General features: G+C 43.8%; 2 protein-coding genes across 8 annotated transcripts in view; one reads left to right on the forward strand and one right to left on the reverse strand.

Annotated features, from left to right (window-relative positions):
- Window positions 1–381: 381 nt before the first annotated feature.
- Window positions 382–10,436, reverse strand: LOC136791656 (myelin protein P0-like). Of its 2 annotated transcripts, none has more exons than XM_067003454.1 (4): window positions 9,367–10,436; window positions 4,265–4,708; window positions 1,632–1,772; window positions 382–487 (listed from the first exon to the last, which is right to left on the reverse strand). In XM_067003454.1, exons 1-4 carry the CDS (start codon window positions 9,599–9,601, stop codon window positions 483–485), a joined length of 825 nt encoding a protein of 274 aa, XP_066859555.1. In that variant the 5' UTR covers window positions 9,602–10,436; the 3' UTR covers window positions 382–482. The 2 variants fall into 2 exon arrangements, with proteins under 2 accessions (XP_066859555.1, XP_066859558.1); XM_067003457.1 differs by having other exon boundaries at window positions 9,363–10,426.
- An 878-nt stretch (window positions 10,437–11,314) lies between these two features.
- GRAMD1C (GRAM domain containing 1C) overlaps window positions 11,315–19,365 on the forward strand; it is a 49,322-nt gene continuing 41,271 nt past the window's right edge. Inside the window, exons 1-2 of one of the 6 annotated variants that reach the window (XM_067003401.1) lie at window positions 11,315–11,587; window positions 12,517–12,645. In XM_067003401.1, the coding sequence (XP_066859502.1) occupies window positions 11,525–11,587; window positions 12,517–12,645 (192 nt within the window). In that variant the 5' untranslated portion in view covers window positions 11,315–11,524. Of the gene's footprint in view, window positions 11,631–12,174; window positions 12,312–12,516; window positions 12,646–16,097; window positions 16,140–19,365 lie in introns of those variants that run through there. The other 5 variants (XM_067003396.1, XM_067003407.1, XM_067003416.1 and 2 more) reach the window with 5 other exon arrangements.

Raw genomic sequence — 19,365 nt, forward strand, 5'->3', positions numbered from 1 at the left:
GGGGACATTCCCAGGCAGATGGGAACACTGGCTGCACCCAAAAAGTGACACATTCTGGGCAAATGCATGGCGCTTCCCTCAGGCAGGTGTTTTTGTGGCTGGAAGCCTTCCTTCTGTCCACTTTGAAGCACTGCTGGCAGACTTGGAGCATCTCCAAATAAGATGTAATGGCAGGGAAAGACCCAAGGTACCTCATCAGAGCCTAGATTCAGAGAGATGTGGCCAGACCAAGTGGGCCCTCAGCAGGTGACAACACAAATTCCTTTATGAAAGGCTGTTTTGCTCCTCGCTGCAGGTGGATGTTGAATATGCCACTGCAGCTGTCAAAGCTGCAGGAAGAAGAAACATACTAGAAAAAGAAAAAATGCCAAAAGCAAGACGTATGAATGCAAAAACTTTTATTACATCTAGAGCTTCCTTTTTGGCTTACAAGTTCCACATTTAGCCTTTGCATCTTCCAGTGATTTCTGTGGCACTGCAGATCAAGCTATGTTGCAAGAAAGAAAGAATAGAAGAAGTGAGCGATATGACATTAGTACAACACAAGAAACTCTCCCGAGGCTATCTGGCAAAGTGAGAGGTTATAAACTCTGTTTGCTCAGAGGGTTTTCTAAGGGATGACGCTGTGTGGGCAGAATCAGCCTAGGCTCTACTCAGCAAGGCTGGGAGGGTAAGAGGGAGCAGAGCTCCTGGCTCTGTCCCTGTCTCTGTCCCAGCAAAGCTGGCCATCAGGTGGCGGCAGCGCTCCAGTGAAGAGCAAACACAGCTCTTCGTGTTTGTTTGATTGATTGATTTCACGGAATCGCAGAATGGGTTGGGTTGGAAGTTTAGGTTGAGTAAGATTTTTGAGTTCCGGAGAAGAGAGAAACAAAATGAGCTTTTCAAAAGAGTCCCATTTAGCAAAGCGTCCAGTCAGCTGAGCTCGTCCTGAAATACAGACTGCATCTTGGGCTGCGCCAAAGGGAAACTAAACTTGTGGCAAAGTCCAGCTTTCGGTGTCAGCTTACTGTTATTAGAACAGCTGCCAGAGCTGGAAAAAAAGAGGCAGTTGCGTTTTTGGATACGTCAGCCTCTCCCTGGGTCATTTATTTGTGTAATGAAAATGTCTGTTTTACCCTATCTGAGCAGTTGATCTAATAAAAGATATTACTGGGCTTTACAAACCACATCTCGTGTGTGTACTTTGTCCATTAGAGGCTTTCTGTATGCAAGCATGACAAGACTACTGATATAAGTGTGTAGTCAGTGGGAGAAAGAACCATTCTTCAGGATAAACCCCAAAGAACACAAGCAGATCCAGGAGGACTTGGTTAAAAGGAGAAAGAGTGTCTCACGGAACAACTCTTTGCTAAAGGTGGCAATTAAAGAAGATACTCTTTTATTTATAGGTAACTCACTGGGCCCATACATGAAGGTCTTTCCAACATAACCAAAGAAATACCTGCAAAAGAAATGGAATAGAGGACCAGCCCTGGCAGAGTTTCATCCACACTGCATGCTTCCTGAACCAGACACCTGCTCTGACCAGAGGTAAGTAAATGGCTAATTCCTACTCCAGTTAAAAAAAGGAAAGAGGTGACCAGGGTCATCTTCCTACCAAGTAATGCCAGGTTTTGTTCTGTGCTCCATACCTTGGTGAGAGCCTTGCTTCATGCAGAGGGCACACCTCCTTAGCTGCGGGGTTAGAACAATTATCAGAATCACCACGCCTCCGATGCCCGCCGCCACAACTCCGATGATCGTTCCAATGGATTCTTCGATACCGAACAGGCCTGGGGGAGAAGGAAAGGCAGAGAGAGCAGCATAAGATATCTTTCAGGCACGCGTATGCAATGCAGTTAGCACATTTGCTGCAGTGTCTGTAGGAAAGCTTCTTGCCATGACAGTGACTGTAACGATGTCTTGTCTGGCATGAAATCATTGTCTTCCACATGTGAGAGAACGTATTGCACGACGGAGCAATTTTTTCCATTCCTATGCATGAAGCTGCTATGCTTTCTGGGGGTTTAGGGACAGGATAGCCCCATCTCCCTAGCAGTCTCCCTTAACCTGGTGCTGTTATGGAGCAGCACCCAAAGGCGGGCAGAGCTCCACTGAAGCCCTTTCTTTGACTTGTTACTCTTCGGGGCTGTTGCATGGTAGAGATAGGATGATCCCATTTTCTTTGAGATAAGAGCACGTTGGCCTCCTAGCTGCACTATTTATTGTGACTGAAGGATGATTCAGGAAGAACCTTTGGTTAGGTGGGGACACTAGACCCACCTAGTTATGGGATGCATCACGGAGAGCACCTGCCCCACAGCACAGCCTGCCAGAGGAGGAGACTCTCTGTGAGAGGGAACTGGGCGCGCAGTGGCACAAGACTGATCTGAACAGATTTTATGTGACTGCCCCCTGGTAGGCATTCTGCCATGTGACTCATCCAGAAAGGATAATAAAAGAATACTTTAAAAGCCTTCCAGTTTCATCTACAATTACAGTACGATCAGGCATTCATTACATATCTCTAAGGGGTTGCATTTAAGCTTCACTAGAAAATCTGGATGCTGTTGCTACTCTATTGGCTACAAGATAAATTCTGAAATCTTATCTCAGTTTTAATCGGCCCTTAATCATAATGAGTTTAACTCAGGACACCTACCACTGAGCTACACTGAGGCAATTCACTGAGGAAAGGAAGAAAGGGTCTGTACAGGACATCACCAACTGTTCTGCTCCCCCACTTACCTTCTCTTTTTCTCTTAACGTAGGTGCTTAAGACAGACCCACCAATACCTTCATCTCCATGCTCCGTCACCACTCACAACCAGAAGTCAAACCTATTGCACAGGTGCTGAGGAATTCATAGACAGATTTCCAGACATCTGGTCACTTGTTCACAGGAGAAGCTGCTACCTTGCTGAATAGATGGACATGCAGTCGCTCACCAGTAAACGAGCTGTAGCTCAACAGTAAAAACCCAACCTGATCTTCCCACATACAGGGAGGTGTCCTGTAGTTGAAATTGATTTGGGGGGCTGCTCGTTCATCAAAAAGGCAATGAAGGTGGTGTAGAACCATCACTTACCTCACTTCAAAATATACGTCATCTGCTTCATGTAATGGACAAGTTAACACTGTCATCTAATTTCTCCTTTTAATTTTAGATAAGTTTTTGGACAGTCTGAATTTGTGGCACACTTCATTTCTTGTGAATTATATTTCTCATGTTCTCTTGTCCCTTTAATTCAGGCAGAAATGATGTATTTCATCTTCTCAGGAACACAGAAAGGCAATTATATCGGCCAGGGAGCAGACATTGCACGAGTAACACGCACTACTGAGACTATGAGATCAAGCCAGTGGGAGACCTCATAAGATACATAGCCAAGTCCTTGCAGGGGCATGATTTTCTTGCCTTGTCAGAGCTGTGGTTTAAATTGAGTAGTTGTATAAAAATTAGTAAGGGAAGGATTCAGGCTCAAAAGGGCAAAGGCCTAGTGAAACTCAGTGAGCTAGAAGCTTTGATAATGAACAGCACTTGCATGATTTACTCCTGACAAAGAAAGTGCTACTTTTTGTAAGTTAGATAATAAGATAATAAACCTTTTGATGTTTTGATTCGTTGGGATTGGAATGTGTTTGGCCTATATAAAAAGGAAAGCTTCTTTGACATTCCCAGTTGATAAAGGCAAAGCAAGTTATCTCCACACTTAATATGCCTGGTGTCTATTTGTGAGGCTAAGAAAACAGCATGGCAGTTTTAATGCTACTTTGATTTTAATGTGACTGAAATTAAGCAGAACCAATATAATATGATCCTTGTGTTTTATCATGGGATTACTTACGTCATCCAGAGTTAAGGAATGAATATGCAGATTAGTGGGTTGGAGAGAAATGACGTCCAAAAAAAAGGAGAAAGTATCTTGTCACCTGCCACTCATAGGGGTTCAGCTGAACAAAGCCTTGAACACAAGAGAACTTGTCTGGCAGTTTCATTCTTGGCACTCACTGATTTTAGTGACAAAATTATTTCTTCCTTTTTTGGTTGTAAATGTCTCTTTTTATAATAACACCTGTGTGATTGTTTCTAGGAGCAAGCCAATCAAAATTACCTAGCCTAACAAACAGAATGACAAATACTACCTAGCAATTACACTCCATGGCACCAGCCCATAGCTGCTAGAGGCCAAGCAGACTAACTTCCCTCCTTCTGCAAGCATGTAGACCAGCTTTGGAGGAGGAAGAGGGAGAAAAGAATATAATAAATAACACCAAATATTACCCAGAGCCCTCCTGATCCTCAGCTTTGTGCCGTCTCCTGTCGCCACCTTCCCGTCTGGAAGTGTAACCTCACAGAAATAGATTCCGTGGTCACCGGTCGTCACATTGAGGATCACCAGGGAGGCATCTCCCTGGGACAAGTCTCCGCTCAGGAAAACCCTAGAGTTATTTGGCAAGATGGTCACGTTGTTTTCTAGCAGGTCCATCTGCCCCTTTTCGTCTTCTTTGTACCACTTCACCGTCAGGTCAGCCAGGGAAGGACGTTGCGGACTGCTAAAGTGGCAATTTAAGACCACAGTTTCCCCCTCTTTGGCTTTTTCCTTGGCTGGTGTTTGAGTCACAAAAATGTGCCATGGCTCAGGCGTCGTCAACAGTGGAGGCTGTGCTTCCCTGTGAGATACAGCTGCACTCTCCTTGCTTGGATTTCCACCACTAACACCAGCATCTGTACCAGAAAAGAGAGAGAGAAGAGAAGGGTTGAGCGCAGTAGGATTATAAGCTTTGTGGCTGTTCCTGACCTGTAACCACAGCAAAGAACGGCTCCTGGATTTAGGACTCGAGGTTGGTCACCATTATGGCAATAGGGATGTTTTTCATGGTTCCTGCTTAGGTTATGTTCATGTGTGCAGATAGGTTCGCTGCCACATTCAGCCACATTTCCACCTGGAACTCTAACCTCTTTCTTCCCACTCCAAAAAGTCTCAGGGTCTCAACCATTTTCAAGTCACAGCAAAAAATGCATGTCCCCTTGCACACAGACAGCTCTGTTCAGACAAGTACAGTGAACACGTGTGCATCTGAATGCAAGTGCCTGCATCCCAAAACATAATGTGTTAGCTTCTTAGGGGGTTTGGCATGCACTTCCAGTTTCAGGGCAGGAAGTCTTGGGCCCTTGGGAAGAAATCTCCATTGCCACAGACTGAACACTCAGAAGTTATTGTCTGCGAACAGGGGGATGGCATCTTAGCTTGCTGCAGGTGTTGAATACTGATGTGTTTCTCTAGAGTGGTGACACGCTCTACTCAGGAGAGACAGATTTTCTAGCACAGGAACTCCTAAAGATGATGCCTAACCAACCTGAAGAGCAGATCTGATTTTCAAAGAGGCTGAAATTGAGGAGTTAGCAGGCTCTCAGAAAATGTAAAAATAAAGTTCACGCTCTATATCCTTACCGGGGATATAAAAGCTTAATGACAGAGAATGAAAGGGAGAAGAGAAGACCTGGAGAGCCGAGGGAAGCTGCAGGTGAGAGGCACTGACTGCAGTATGTTCTGTATCTGTTTTACAAACAGAGCAGGAAAGCACAAAGATGGGACTTGATTTTCTGTTTGCCTAGCAGAAAGTTAGTTAAGCCATTCTGCCTGGGCAGCCCACTTTCTGGAACTGTTTTCAACAAGTTAGAGTTCCTGTGGGTTTCAACATGTAGATTTCAACATACACGTTTGATAACTTGAGTTGTTGTGAAAACACTCAGCCTATGAAATAGCCAACTCCATTTTGACAACCAACATCCTGAAACACAGAGAAGATGCACCTGAAGACGCTGTCATGCTATCTTATTTTTAATTAAGAGGACTCCTGTCACTGGGTGACATTTATCCTCTGTGAAGGGATCCCATTATCCCGCTACTCTTTGTTAGAAAAATACAGACGATACGCCTGTACCAGAGATTTAAAGCTGCCTTCCCTCACGCAACTGCTAATCATAGTAGCAAGCAGCCTCGAGCTAGGAGTAATGCAAGTGTATCTCATTTCTGGAATCAAGCCTGGGCTGGGAAGATGAGAGGAATAGTTGCTGTCTCAAATCCCCCGCTGGAACAAAAAGAGGGGGAAACAAACTCTTAAAAATAACCCAGCAGCTACCTCCAAGCAAGGGTTCAAACCAATCTTTGGCAAAACTTTCTTCCACTGTTTTATTTTCTTCGAGTAAAAAACGGTCTCCCTTCTTACAAGTCGGTGCCCTCTCAAGGACTGCGGATCACTCGGGGAAGGTTGTGATCTCCTATTGTCTTCAGCCTTTCACCGCCGTTCAAAGGGTGTGAGGTGCTATTGTCTGGGCCTGCCGAAGCTTCTCAGTGACAATAGCCTCTGTTCATCAGGGACAAACGTCTCATGGCAATGGAAAACCAACCCGCTCGCTTGATGACGGGTTTGAGAGTTACTTGAATGCTCCTCCAGGCAAGCTTGTGTACAAAATCACAGTTGTATTCATAAGCTATTATTATTTATGACTTGTATGGCAGTAGCACTGACAGTTTGTGTCAGAAAGCAGGGCCTTGCTTTTCTAGGTGTCTCACAAAAGGGTGATGCACAGAGTTTACAGTTTAAGTGCCAGACAAGAGATAACACATGGATGCAGAAATATACATGAAACAAAAGCTGGCTATGAAACTGGGCAACCACATAGCATGCAACGTGTCTACTGTCCCCAGATGGCTCACAAGTGGTGCCCACATAAGATGATATGTAGCGTGACTGAAACCCAAGCCACAGGACACAGAAATAAATAAATAAATAAATAAATAAATAAATAAATAAATAAATAAGTAGGTAAAAACAACAATCCAGAACAGAACATGTTGTGCATCCTTCACAAAATGGTAACAGCTTCCACCACCCTTTTTTCAGGAATGAATTTCCAGTTCCAGGCTGTGAAGTTGGTCAAAACAGGAAGATGAGGGAGAAAAGAGAAGAGCTGGTTAGCTTGTGACTTTCCCCACGCCCCTGTGACAGGATGAAAGAGAAGCAAGTCACTGCATGCAGCGGACAGAGGTTTGTGCGAGCAAGCTGTCTGCCAGCAGTCCAACAACACAAGGAAGAAGGCCTGGGAAGCAGGACACACGGAGATTTTCCAGAGTTTTCTTGTTTCCTTCCCTGTTCTGTTAATAACCCCATTTCAGCTCCTGTGTGGAGACACTGACAGGCAGCAGGTACTTTTCAATCAGACGAGAAGCAGCTTTAAAAAGCTCTACATCATCAAATTTCTGAGTGGTTGGGAGGAAAGAAAAAAAGTTCACAAGGAGTCTCCTATTTTTATACACCTTGTGAAAACCTTGTGAAAACTCAAGTTTAATCTTGAAGTACAAAGTGTAGTGCAAATACTTTGACAAATGTGTGACAAAGCTGAAGGTAGCTTGACATATTTTGTTTTTGTGCATATTCTGATGTGATGCATTTCATTATTTGTTAAAGCACTTTTGTCTTGAATATTCTTTTAAAATCTCTATTCATCAATCATCTTTGCTGGATACTGCTGCTTTAGCAACAGCAGTGTGTGCCACTGCTACCTTCTTTTCAAGGAACGGCAACAGAATTTCTCCTCTGCTAGAGGTATTCCTGCCTTACCATACACACTCCCTGCAACACAATCATATTCCTTTTAGTGAAGAAAAAGGCATCATTTTCACACAGTCACTTAGTGGCACAGAGATCGTAACAGAGCAGGAACAATGTGCTTTGATGTTGCCTCTTGTTCATCACCAGTTTCATTTGCACTGCCTATCAGGAAATAACTGGCCTTGTCATCTGTGTTACCCCACGTCTTTGATTCAATAGATCTATCTTACAGCTAATTAGGAAAATCAAAATGCAAGAGGAGTAGGCTGTATCATTTAATCCCAGCTCTGTTTGGGGTTTTCACTGATAAGGTCACAGCACAGCCTCTATTTTTCTTTCTTTCTTCCTTCCTTTTTTTTTTTTTTTTCTGGTAAGGTTGCAAAACTGGAACCTGCTAGCTCACTGGTATTTAAATACACAATGCCCTTATCATACTGGCATTTGGCAGTATACCAATGCCAAATGCTCTGTTGACTCTGCTTCAAAGCTCTTTTTATGTCAATCGCTTCATTAGGAGAGTGATGTGTAGGTCCCCCTTCAGTGGGTTGTAGGGCTCAGTCCCCCCTGGAGAGGAATAGGAGGCTTTTTGGTGAAAGCTCTTAGGCTAGACAGAGCACAGAGACATACAGCATGGATGATCTTGTCTTGACCTGGAAAAATTATTAGATGATCTAATAGGTCACTGTCATATAAAGTTGCTCGTTCATGGCCATTTTTCAGCCATGAGGGGAGAAAGCTCTCTGGGACTCTGTGTAATGTGACAACATGCTCCACGTTTTCCAGTACCCACAGAGCACCTACTAACCCACCAGCCTACCCTTTACTCCATCTGCAGGTTGGTCCTTTCCCATGTGAGGCCATATCATTGGCTGTGGCTGAGAAATACACGAGGTAGTCAAGAGGAGGCAGGAGGACAAAAGGAAAGAATAAAATATGCTAGCATAAAAATGCTTCCTAGTCCTGGAACCTCAGATTTCCCTGTTGGTCCCTGGAGTTCACCAGAGCAGCCCTGCAAGCTTCATTTGCCAGGGGCCAACAGCCTCGGGGAACCAGAATGGAGGCTGGAGGTCAGTACCAAATGTGCTCTTTCTTGCTGTGCTTCCTTTCCTTTGTTCAAGCTCAATAAATGGAGAAGAGGTTGAGGACTCAATTTCCAACCCACATAAAAATCCTCACGTGCTGGAACGACCATCTTTCAGGTGGTTTTCTTGGCTTTCAAGCTCAACTTCACACCCAGCTGGTGCTGCGAGGGTGCTTTGCAAGCTCTAGCCTGCTCCCAGTTGGCCTGTGATTAAGTGATCAATGACTGCTCATAGCTTATCTCAATTTATATGACTTTTGCCCTGGGTTAAGTTTGGCTTTCACAGATGGATGTGAGTAACTACCTTGTGTGGATAACTGCTTGCTAATACATCAGAGAACTAAAATAGAAATGAAGGTTCTAGCAATGATGATACACAGCCCTTCTTCTTGAAAAACCCAGGCAAACTCACACTTTCTGGAAAGATAAATTCCACCCTGGGGATCAAGTCCAAACACGTACTGCTGTTAACTAAATAGGAACATATGTATAAAGAAAAACATGTTTTAACGCAGTGTACAACACTGGATATAGTTTTCCTGCATCCTGGGGAAGCCCTCAGGAAAGAATATTTTTTTGGAAAAAAAAAAAAAAGGAAAAAAAAAAGAAGAGAACCTCTCAATCCAAATTCTAGGAAAAAAACTATATTTCTTCTAATTAAGGAAGGTGTTGTAGTACTCACCCACCAGTAAGAAGAAGAGAAATGAAGACACTGCAGATCCATAGAGCTTCCCAATGTGCTGGCTCATCGCTGCTGAAGTATGTGGTCTCACCAATAGTACAAGCAAAAAAAGTAGTGCAGGTGGTACGGGCAAGACAAAATACGTGTGCGCTATTGCAACAGGACCTCACATTCTGCCCAGTGAATGTCACACTAAAGTTACCACCGCGCTCTGCCTGCTGCCTGGATGACAGCCACATCTGAAGTCACAACAATGACTTCCCGGGGGCTGTTCTCATCTATCCCATAGAAGATGCCAAAAATGCTCTGAGAGCAGAGGGAAGATAATTTTGTTTGTTTTGTTTTTGTTTTTTGTTTTGGCCTCGTATAAACCAGAACTCTGGGCCGAGTACAGAATATCCAGGTATTCAAAAGGAGACCTCTCTTCTGCTGAACCCCTTCCTAGTGGAGGTGAGAAGAGAAAGCAAACTCGATTCCTAGCATCCTAGGGAAGTTACGGGAATTTATTATATTTGTGGCTGTACACACACTGTGTGTATAGCTAAAATATATTCTTTAAAGTACGGAGCCATACGCTGCAGCCGTATGGAGCACGTGCCAGCCCAGCTGGCTGGCTGACGCCTCTCCCAGTGCACCTATCCAGCAGCCTGCTGGCTTTATCTAAGGGCTTTGCTTATCTTTAGCACTCTTCAGATAACGGAATTTCGCTTGATTATCCAGTAGAGGCTCAATTCCACACCCATTAAAACACTTTTGCCGCACATTTCTAAGGGAAGCATCAGTATTTCTGCTTTTCTTGGTATTTAGAAGCAAAAAGGACAGCCCCCCCCCCCAAACAAAACAAAGAGAAAACCCTACACACCATGAGGAAAACTGTCCTAATGCTACAGCTTTCATGACTAGTCTTCTGACAAATTCTTTGACTTGCATCTCTGCAGGTGGAAGGACTGCAATAACTGTTTCATGAAATTCCACACTTGACTCGCAAAAGCCTACTGACTGAACGATGTCAAGAGGAACAACATCTAGCTTTGACGTAGTGACACCTGTATCAATGAAAGCAGGGTTATGGCTGAAGAACCTAGAAGGCAAATATTTAAATGGGCTGGTAGAGTGGGAAGACCCGACCTGGGATTATCAGGAAGGAATTACTCTGAAGAAACTATTTATTAAGTAGGGAGTTGGGACCAAGCGTAGGGCAACATATCACTTTGGTGCAAAGCTGAAAGGTAGAGCTCAAGGCCCTCCTCAAGGAAGTATTGCCAAAGTGCTAGACAGTAAAGAAAGTATCTATGAAAGGAACAAGCCAGGGGAATCAAAAGCAACCAAGAATTTGAGGAGGGAATAACCAGCGAAGTCAGAGGCAGCTGGCACATCGAGAGGAGCTGGGACTGAGTTAGTGGCCATGGCTGGGCGGCAAAGGAGTCAGTGTGGGAAGATGGGTCTGGATCAAAGGCATTCCAAACACTATCTGATGTAAGCCCAAGTATCTGATGCATTTCTAAAAAAAAAAAAAAAGTGTGTTGTGATGAGCATAAATGGCACGTGCAGTGTGTCCGTTTCATCCTGTAATGGTAACTCTGCTGTGAATCCTCCATGAAACAGGACGTGCCCAAGAAAAGCTGTCGGGCCAGCCAGCTTCAAACCAAGGGAATACAGAGGGTTTTCAGTGTTTTAGTTTAGTGTTTTTGTTTTTCAGTGTCGCAGGCAGCCACCAGCTGAAGGTGAAGCTTCTCCCCCTCGCCTAACCCGACACGATTATAGGGTTTCGCTCTCCCCCCTCTAGGGGTCCCTGTGGAGCGGCGTTGGGCAGGCTTTGCCCAGCCCCACCGCCTCCCGCAGTCAGGGAGGGAAGGAAGGAGGGGGGGGCTGTGTCATCACTTTTTCCTCCTCAAACTTTCCACCAACTCCGGGACGTCCTCACTGAGCTCTCCCAAAGCCTCACAGGGGCTCCCCCCGTGTGTATGGGGGGGGGGGGGGGGGATCGCAAAACCCCCTCCGCCTAACCCGGCTCCCCATCGGGGCCGTCCGGCAGCCCCCTGCCGTGGGCGGGCGGCCCCTCTCCCTTCTCTCCTCTCCCCCTCTCCCCGGCCCGGCCTCCTCATGAGCCGCTGGCCCTTGGCAAGCGCCTCCCGCCTTCGGCTCCGCGCCTGCCCCTTTAAATGGCGGCCGCGGCCCCGCTGAGGCGCTTGGCGGGCGCCGCGCCGCCCTCGCCCCCCTCCATGGTAAGCGCCGCCGCTGCCACCGGGCTCTGCGCGCTCCCCGCCGGTGAGCTCCGTGCCCCGGCCCCGGGAGGGGGGAAAGGGGGGGGGTCCTGCACGCCTCCGCCGCCGTTTCGGAAAGTTTTGGGGGGCAGCGAGCGGGGCAGGGCCCGCCGGGGCTGGGGGGAGCCGTGGCGGTGCCTCCCCGGCGCTGCTCGCCCCGCGGCTCGGCTGCGGGTTCCGCCGGGCGAGAAGCCGGGTTTGGGCTCTTCTGGGTGGGCTGGGGGCTGGTGGGGCCCGCAGGGGTGCTGGCCCGGCTTGCTGTGGGATTTGGGACGAGTGTCCCCCTGTACTGTAGCTCCGCTGCCCCTCCTGAAGCAGAACCGAGCTCCCAAGCGAATAGCGGTGTCAGGGGGAAGTGCTCCAAAAGCGTGCTTATTTTCATAGTAAGGAATGCAGGTAGTGCTGCTGGCCTCTGTAGTGTTGCATCTTGTACAAATAAACCTTACGGTGTAAATAATAGGCATAAGTATATGTATTTGTATCGTCATAAAGTATGTTGCATCTCTGGGAAGTGCAACATCTGCACGACCTTTCTTGCTTTCTGAAAGGTCCCTCGGTTCCCAGAGGTGTCCTGCAAGTTGTGCACAAGTGTCTCGTGTTCATGTAAGCTCAGCTCTAAACGTCTGTGTGGCTTCAATGCCCAAGTCGAGGTGTTGCTGTGGAAATAATATACTCTGATAACAAGGTAGGTAAAAATTAAATATAGCATACGCTGTAAAAAATCAATGAAAATGCTGCCAGTGGGAAGTGTTTCCATGCCGCTCACCTGGATAAATCTAGCACGTCAAGTTTCGTTTAATACGCAGCTCTTAAATGGCTTAACCATCTTCTTATTTCAGCACCTTTCTCCTCTGTTGTCAAATGACATAACCTCGCTTCCTTGTTCTCAGGAAGTTCATGAAGTGGATCATGGTCTTATCAGCCAGCTGCTTGCGGACTCAGAGGAGACGCTTGGTTCGTGCACAGAAAAGATGCAGGTTCCTGCCCAGTACAGTTGGAGTGCTGACTGGAGCTTTTGGGTAACGTGTCTTTTCTTCCAATTTGTTTATCTGTCTGCATCTGTATGTATGTATATGGACTAGCTTTATATCCTCTCTTCTCAGGTTACTTTGTTGTCATGAATTAGTAAAGCGTTCTCCACCCATGTAGTGAGGTAGGTAATTTATCATTATCGGCTTACTAAAGTGTAAGCTGAAACTGAGAGGGGATGAAGTTGTTTACCTGATGTCACGTATCAAGTTAGTGACAGGACTTCTGACTTCCGTGCCCAGTCCTGTCTCCCAGTTCCTTGCCCGGTTCATTGACCTGTCCAATGTCTCTGTATGCCTCTAGAAAGTCACTGATGCTTTTTAACAGTAAGGGCTGAGTTTAATTCTTTATCTTGGATAAGATGTATTTTCCTGGCATCTGTTTTTTTTTTTTTTTTTGTCAGGTGAGAATATGTGTTTTCCACAAGGATAAGCTTTCTGAGTTCTGTATAAAGGAATAAAGGATGGTATTTGTAACTAGGAAGGGCAGAAGAAGCATGCACATGTTCATTCTGCTGTTCTCCAAGGTGTTGCCTCACTGAAAATGGAGGGCATTAAAAAATAAACACTTCTTAAAACTCTTTTAATTTTTTTGATTTTTTTTTTCTCCAGTATATTGACAGAAGGTGAACTTACAATTGTGGGCTTAGTGTGTGTGTTGCTTTTAGTTTAGTGGATGGGTTGCCCTGTTAGGAAGGTGGCACACTTGGGTGTGCGGCGACAGGTAGGGAAACACCTGATCTCGTGAAAGATTTGGATTCCTCAGAGCTCTGACGGTGTGACTCAGGATCTGCATCAGGTGGCCTCAGTAAATTGGCGTGCCTTAGCTTGTGCATAGGAACATCATCTGGACGGCCATGTCCTTGTCCTGATGAGGTCATCAGAGTGTTCATTGTGCTAAGCAGCTGAAAGATGAAGTAACTCGCAGAGGCCACAGGAAATCGGTGGCAGAGCTGCAAGCAGACGTGTGGGATCAGATTTCCCAGCTTCTTGTTTGAATCTTGTTAGATTTATAAATCTAATTTGCGTGTCTCTTCATCCCTCCTGTTCAAGCCCTAGGGGCTGTCCTCAGTGGTCAGAACACTGACTTCACATCTCAGGTGCTAGCATACATTTCCTCTGAAATGCATGTATGCTTTTAAACTGAACAATAGCCATCTCGAGCCACTACAAATGGGAAAGGCTGAATCCAGGTAGGTCTGAGAATTACACTGCTAGAGTGCTTGGATCATTCAGTGTTTTTTTCATTGTTCCTACAACAACAAAGATGATATAGGGCATTCTGCCTGTGCCCAGCTGTACCTCTGTATTTGAGTTGGTAGCAAATAATGTTGTGTAGGCACTGTACCTGTCAGCTGAGCTCTCATTAGATAATAAATTAGATTGTTTGTGTACCACTGAGAGTTAGTTTGCACAATCGTTAGCACAGTTGGTATTTTATGTGGGAAAGAAACCTGTTGAGATCTCAGGGTCAGTTTGTTGGACTTAGAGTTAGCAAGGATTTGCTAAGCTTGGCAATCTGAAATAGTGAAGTATGAAGTTTATAACTGTGCTACTGGCTCTGAATTTTTAGCTTTGAGATGCATGCCTAAGGCTAGAAGTTTCTCTGAGCAGGACCTCAGGCAGTGTGTGTGCAGTATACTGCGTGTCCTCACAGTGCCATTTTCTGCCTGTCCATAACTTTTGTGGGTACTGGGATTCTTCTGTGCTGTGACAGCTACTAAACAAGTGTGAAGCATTCTCTAGTATTTAGTGGTTGCCTTCTATCTATGGTTTATACTCAAAGACTTCAATATTTGTTTGAAGTTTGTGTTTATCTGGCTCGGCAAATATGACCTTGTTCTTAAGAGAATTGTGTAAATACTTGCCTCTTTTAAGACAGTGCTGTGGCTTTGAAGTTCCAACTATGCGGCTTATGGTGCTGATTAGTTTTAAAAAAACTTCTGTGGATCTGTTTGTAGGAGGCTGTGCTACTCATTTTCTCAGCCTCAAGAAGACTGAACTTAGAAGCAGCAAGAAGCAGAATGTTGCAAATTCAAGGCCAAAAAAAAAAAAGGTGCTTGCATCTTCTAATTAAAACGTTATGTCATTGGCATCTTTCCCTGTTCTTCTAGACAGAAAATGTGTTTTAATAACTTTCATGGCTGATGATCAGCTGCTAAGGATATAAACAAATCATTAGAACTCCCTGAATATTGAGTCACAGTTGATGTGTAGGTGATAACATGGAAGGCAGCTTGTTGCAGTGCCTAAAGCATGTGTCATGAGCACTTGACCAAGGATGATCTTAGTGTCCCGTGGCAGGTGTGGATTTGTTAATGCTCATTCCTACTTTTAAGTTGGTAAAACTAAGGAGCTCTTACAACAGCAAGAGCAGCCTGCAGGAGTGGCTGGATATCAGCTTTGTTGCCTGGCTTATTTGCTTTGAGAGCTTGTAAGTGTCTGACTTTTGTTCACGGATTCATTTTTTTTTTCTGAATATGTCCTGTTGCTTCTCTGATGATGGAAACCAAATGTGGATGTTAAAGTCTGACTGGTTTGACTTCAATTTTTCATGGATTTGAGTGGGAGTAGGCAGTTGTGCCATGCCTCTGAAAGTCATGCTAAGTATCACTAATGCTTTATAGGTGCTATGAGCAAATGCAATTAACAGCAGACTCAGATTGGGAGCCTCTGGGTTATAGTCTCTTTCCTGACTATGGTGAGTGGGGAGAAGGAAGAGTGGCAGGAGAAGAAGAAAGAGAAAAGAAAAATCTCAGCCTATGCTTGACTTTTTCATCTCTAAAGCAAGAATACTTTGGACAGCGTTATTGGAAAAATTGTGAGAATTAATTTTCTGTACTAGTGTAAGCAATTCTTAAATTATAGCACTACAAACTGCTGTTACGAGACTTACAGATTTTACTGGTACTTGCAGTGCTTCTTTGAGGATGTTGTTTTCATAAATACCCTTTAAAGTGTTGTTGTGAGGATATTTTTGAGGTGTTGGTTTTTTGTTTGGTTTTTGAAGACTGTTCCCTGGAGGTGGACAAAGCTAGACTTTGTCCTCATGGAGGAAGAAAAAAGCTTGTTTGCAAACTTGACCACCTTACTGGAACCTGTAAGGCTTGCATCTACTTTTGATTATATGGTTCTGGTTTTGGCATCTGCAAATGGAAATGATGAAAATCAAAGATGCTTTGGAAATTAAGGTACATATGGAAGCTTTATCTCAAGATTCTGAAACCATTTTTTACCCTTCTTACATTCTTCATACTGAAATATAATTAAATTTAATATCTTTGGAAGAAGAAACCTGTGAAAATCTTGACTGTTCTCCTATTGTAATGAATAAAAGGATAAAGGTGAATGAGGAAGCTAGTGAAAAGGATCCTTGCATCAAAAGTGAGGATATTCTGTCTGGGAACTGTTGTCTATTAACAAACAGCCAAAGTTCATAGATGTCTGTAATAAGAAGAATGCCAGTGGAAAGAAAGAACAAAAAAGTAAGTCCTTATCTCATCATGAAACAGTAGGTGGAAAGAGTTGTTGAAATCAAATGGGCATCTCAGAAAACTGTTTTTATCTGAGAGGGTTGTTTAAGAGTTTGGAAATGGAGGTGGTGAGGAGGTCTGCAAAAAGAGAGATAATGAGAGATGCTTTATAGAAGAAAACTTGAATGCGATGTAATGTCAGTTTAAAGAGCTGGTCAGTTTCAAGGAGTATGGCAACAGAAGCAAACAAATCATACAGGGAAAAGTAAAATGAGAGGCCTTTTATTTTTCATAATACCAGAACCAATGAGGTTATACAAGACTTGGAAAAGGGTTTTGAAATTTGAAAAACATGGATATGGTTTATGAGAGAGAGCTAATCTGTGGGAAAGTGTAAGTATATATGCCAAGACTGTGATAAACATATGGCTCAAACCCGCACAGGAGGGATGCGGATATATACATCACAATTCAGGTGGTAACTTTTTGTGGCACAGGTATAAGCTGACATACTCTGGGGCTTAAGACTGCTAAGGGCTTGATGAAATATTTCATGCATCTGTAGTTGTTTGAATGCTCCTTTCTGTGCACGCTGATGTTTGCTCCAGGAATGGATTATTGGGTGACTTGTATCAGTGACTATGTTTTGACAGACCAATGTTTAAGGTCCTTGGTCAGCTGCTTTATCTCCAGTATTGTGCACTTGGTATGTTACTTCCAAAGAAAGATTTCTTCTCATCTGTTACCTCCAAATGCTTGGCTTCTGAAGGAGAAACATCACGGCTTGTGACGTCAGAGGAGGATTTTTAGCTGCCTCCTTGTTTGCTGGTATGAAGCAGCTGGCTGAGGAGGAGAAGAATTAGATGTAGGTCTCCAAAGAGAATAAAATTCCTAAGCAAGCTCTTGCTGTACTTCTAGCTCTGGTATGTCATTTGTTGACCTATCTGGAATCTCTGGAATAGGTGCTGTTTAGCCCTGTGTATACGGATGCAGCATTTTGAAAGGGTAAGGAAAAGGCAATTTTGTATTTCTGACTATCCCTTGAACATGGTTTATTAGGTTAGTGGCTGTTTTTGTTTGTTTTTCCCTCTCCCCTCACTTGTTTTCACTCTGGGAATCCCTTGTTGTTGTTGATACAGCTCCAAACTGAGCACTGGAGTAGATCTGACTGCCTTCAAGTTCCAGCCTGTTCTGAACAGTAGTTAGTGCCCTGTCCAAATATACTTTCCCCAGCTGCAGTAATTTGAAGTTGTATCTAATATGCTTTATTACACACCTCTAAAGAATTAGCCCAGAACCTGGTGGGTAACAGATCAGGAAGAAAATGCTTCAGATTCGTGTGATTTCTTTATTTATTTGGACACTGCAAACAGAAACATTGGATGTGCAATATAACTTTGAAAATCAGTGTAGTTAGTGCTGGTTGAGTGAAATCTCCTTTTCAAAATCTGAAATCTCCTGTGGATGGTTAGATGACTTGGGACACATGCTTCCCTTTTCAAAAACATGAGAACGGTAAAGAGGAGTATATGACTTTTCTGTTAAGGCTTACTCTGGAAGTCATATTCTGTCTCATTTCATGGAACAGATGGTTCTGCTCTAATTAAGTTATGTAAAGATTCCTTAGTGATATCAGCAGTATTTTAGAAGTTACATGGAATAAGTGGGCTTCTTGGGTAGTGCTTTTTTTGTTGAAGTTGTTTGTGGAGTCAGTAAAGCCTACAACTGAGGTGTTCTTTCACGAGTTTTAAGTTTGATGTGTTCAGTTTATGTATTTGTTACTGCAACCCACCCCAAATCCTCAAGGAAATGACAAAGTTATTCAGCTTGCTCATAGAGCTTCTCAGATTCTCCTGTTTTCTGCTATTCCTACCCAGCAGGACTCAAGATACCAACGCTTGCAGAGTAAGTGGAGGTCTGTGATCATGAACTGCGGTGCGTATGCAGCTCTGCTTAGCTTACACTGATAGAAATGCCCCCCAGTAGCTGACCCCGTGCATTCCAGTTTTATGTAAGGGTGAAGAAAAATTGTGTATGTTCTTTCGTGGTGCCAATGGTTCAGTCAAGTCTGGGAGCAGCTTTTAATGTAGAAATGACTAAGAGTAAAATTTGCATTTGGTTTCTAAGGTAGAAAAGGAAGAGCTCAAATTAGATATTTCATAAGACAAATAGTTTTGGGGCAAATCTGTGGCAAGTGGTATTTTCCATGTAACTTCAGATGCAGTAGAGCTACTTGTAAGCCTTTTCTCCTACTTCCTAAAAGGATCAAATAAGTCTAAAGAAAAGCAGTTTGGTTTTTTTCTTCAATACATTGTCTTCAGTGAAAGATCAGGTGAAGGAACAGATGCTATTAACAAATAACATTGGCTAATTGTTTCACACGTGTTGTAGGAAGAAATATGAGTCAGATGAAACTGTCGTTCAGAAAGTCTGTTTGTTTTTCTTTTTTTATCCAAAAAGAAGTCATCTTGACTGAGCTTTTAATTACTACTGCATCATATTAGTTAGTATGCTGATGTCTATTGGAACCTGACAATGTGGTTACAGGGCTTGAGGTTAAACTGGGGAGCAGAGAAATTGTCTGAGCTAAAGGATAACTCTGTGCAGGGAGAGTGACGAGCTCTCTTCCATCACATTGCAAAATTACATGACGTTAAAATAGTAACTTCAGAGTTCATACAAACACACTTGGCTTATTTGTATTAAGTCTGATTTAGAACTTGGTCTTTTAGATCTTATTTTTTTTTTAAGATCTTTGTATGTTAGATAAAATTCGTGTTGAGAAGGAGAAAAAAAGGATGACTTGAATCTTTGAATTATATCCTTGAAATGAGGAGAGTGTGTACAGGCTTGCAAATTTTTCCTAAAATGAAAAGGAGCTAGGCACTTAAGACCCTTGTCAATTTGACATTTACTGGTGTCTTGGGAAGATGGTGTGAAGCACCCTCTCTGGTAGAGGCATTGTAGGCATAACTTTACTACCAGGTGTGAGGAAGTTATTGCCAGCTATGGATGGTTTTGATGAGGATGTTGAGTAAGTCTGAGGTTGGACCACTTTGCCTCCTGGAAGCTAAAAGCATTTTAGTTTTCTCTTCTGAGCTGGGGAAGGTATTTTTTTCTATGGAAGTGACCAAATCTCTTGAATGTTTTTGCTTAGCCTTCTTGTTTAAAATCAAAGTGTTTGTTTCATCTGACCTCAGAGGTACTTTGTAGCAGTTATGTAAGTAATTATAGTTGA

This window comes from Anser cygnoides, chromosome 1, assembly GCF_040182565.1.
Source record: "Anser cygnoides isolate HZ-2024a breed goose chromosome 1, Taihu_goose_T2T_genome, whole genome shotgun sequence".
In the NCBI taxonomy this organism is placed as follows: domain Eukaryota; kingdom Metazoa; phylum Chordata; class Aves; order Anseriformes; family Anatidae; genus Anser; species Anser cygnoides.

Coding starts and splice junctions, on each gene's coding strand:
- LOC136791656 (XM_067003454.1), bottom strand. CDS start 9,601: ATGTGGCTGTCATCCAGGCAGCAGGCAGAGCGCGGTGGTAACTTTAGT. Junction 4,709..9,366: donor CATTTCTCTTCTTCTTACTG/GTGGGTGAGTAC, acceptor TTTCTGGTACAG/ATGCTGGTGTTAGTGGTGGA. Junction 1,773..4,264: donor GAGGATCAGGAGGGCTCTGG/GTAATATTTGGT, acceptor CTTCTCCCCCAG/GCCTGTTCGGTATCGAAGAA.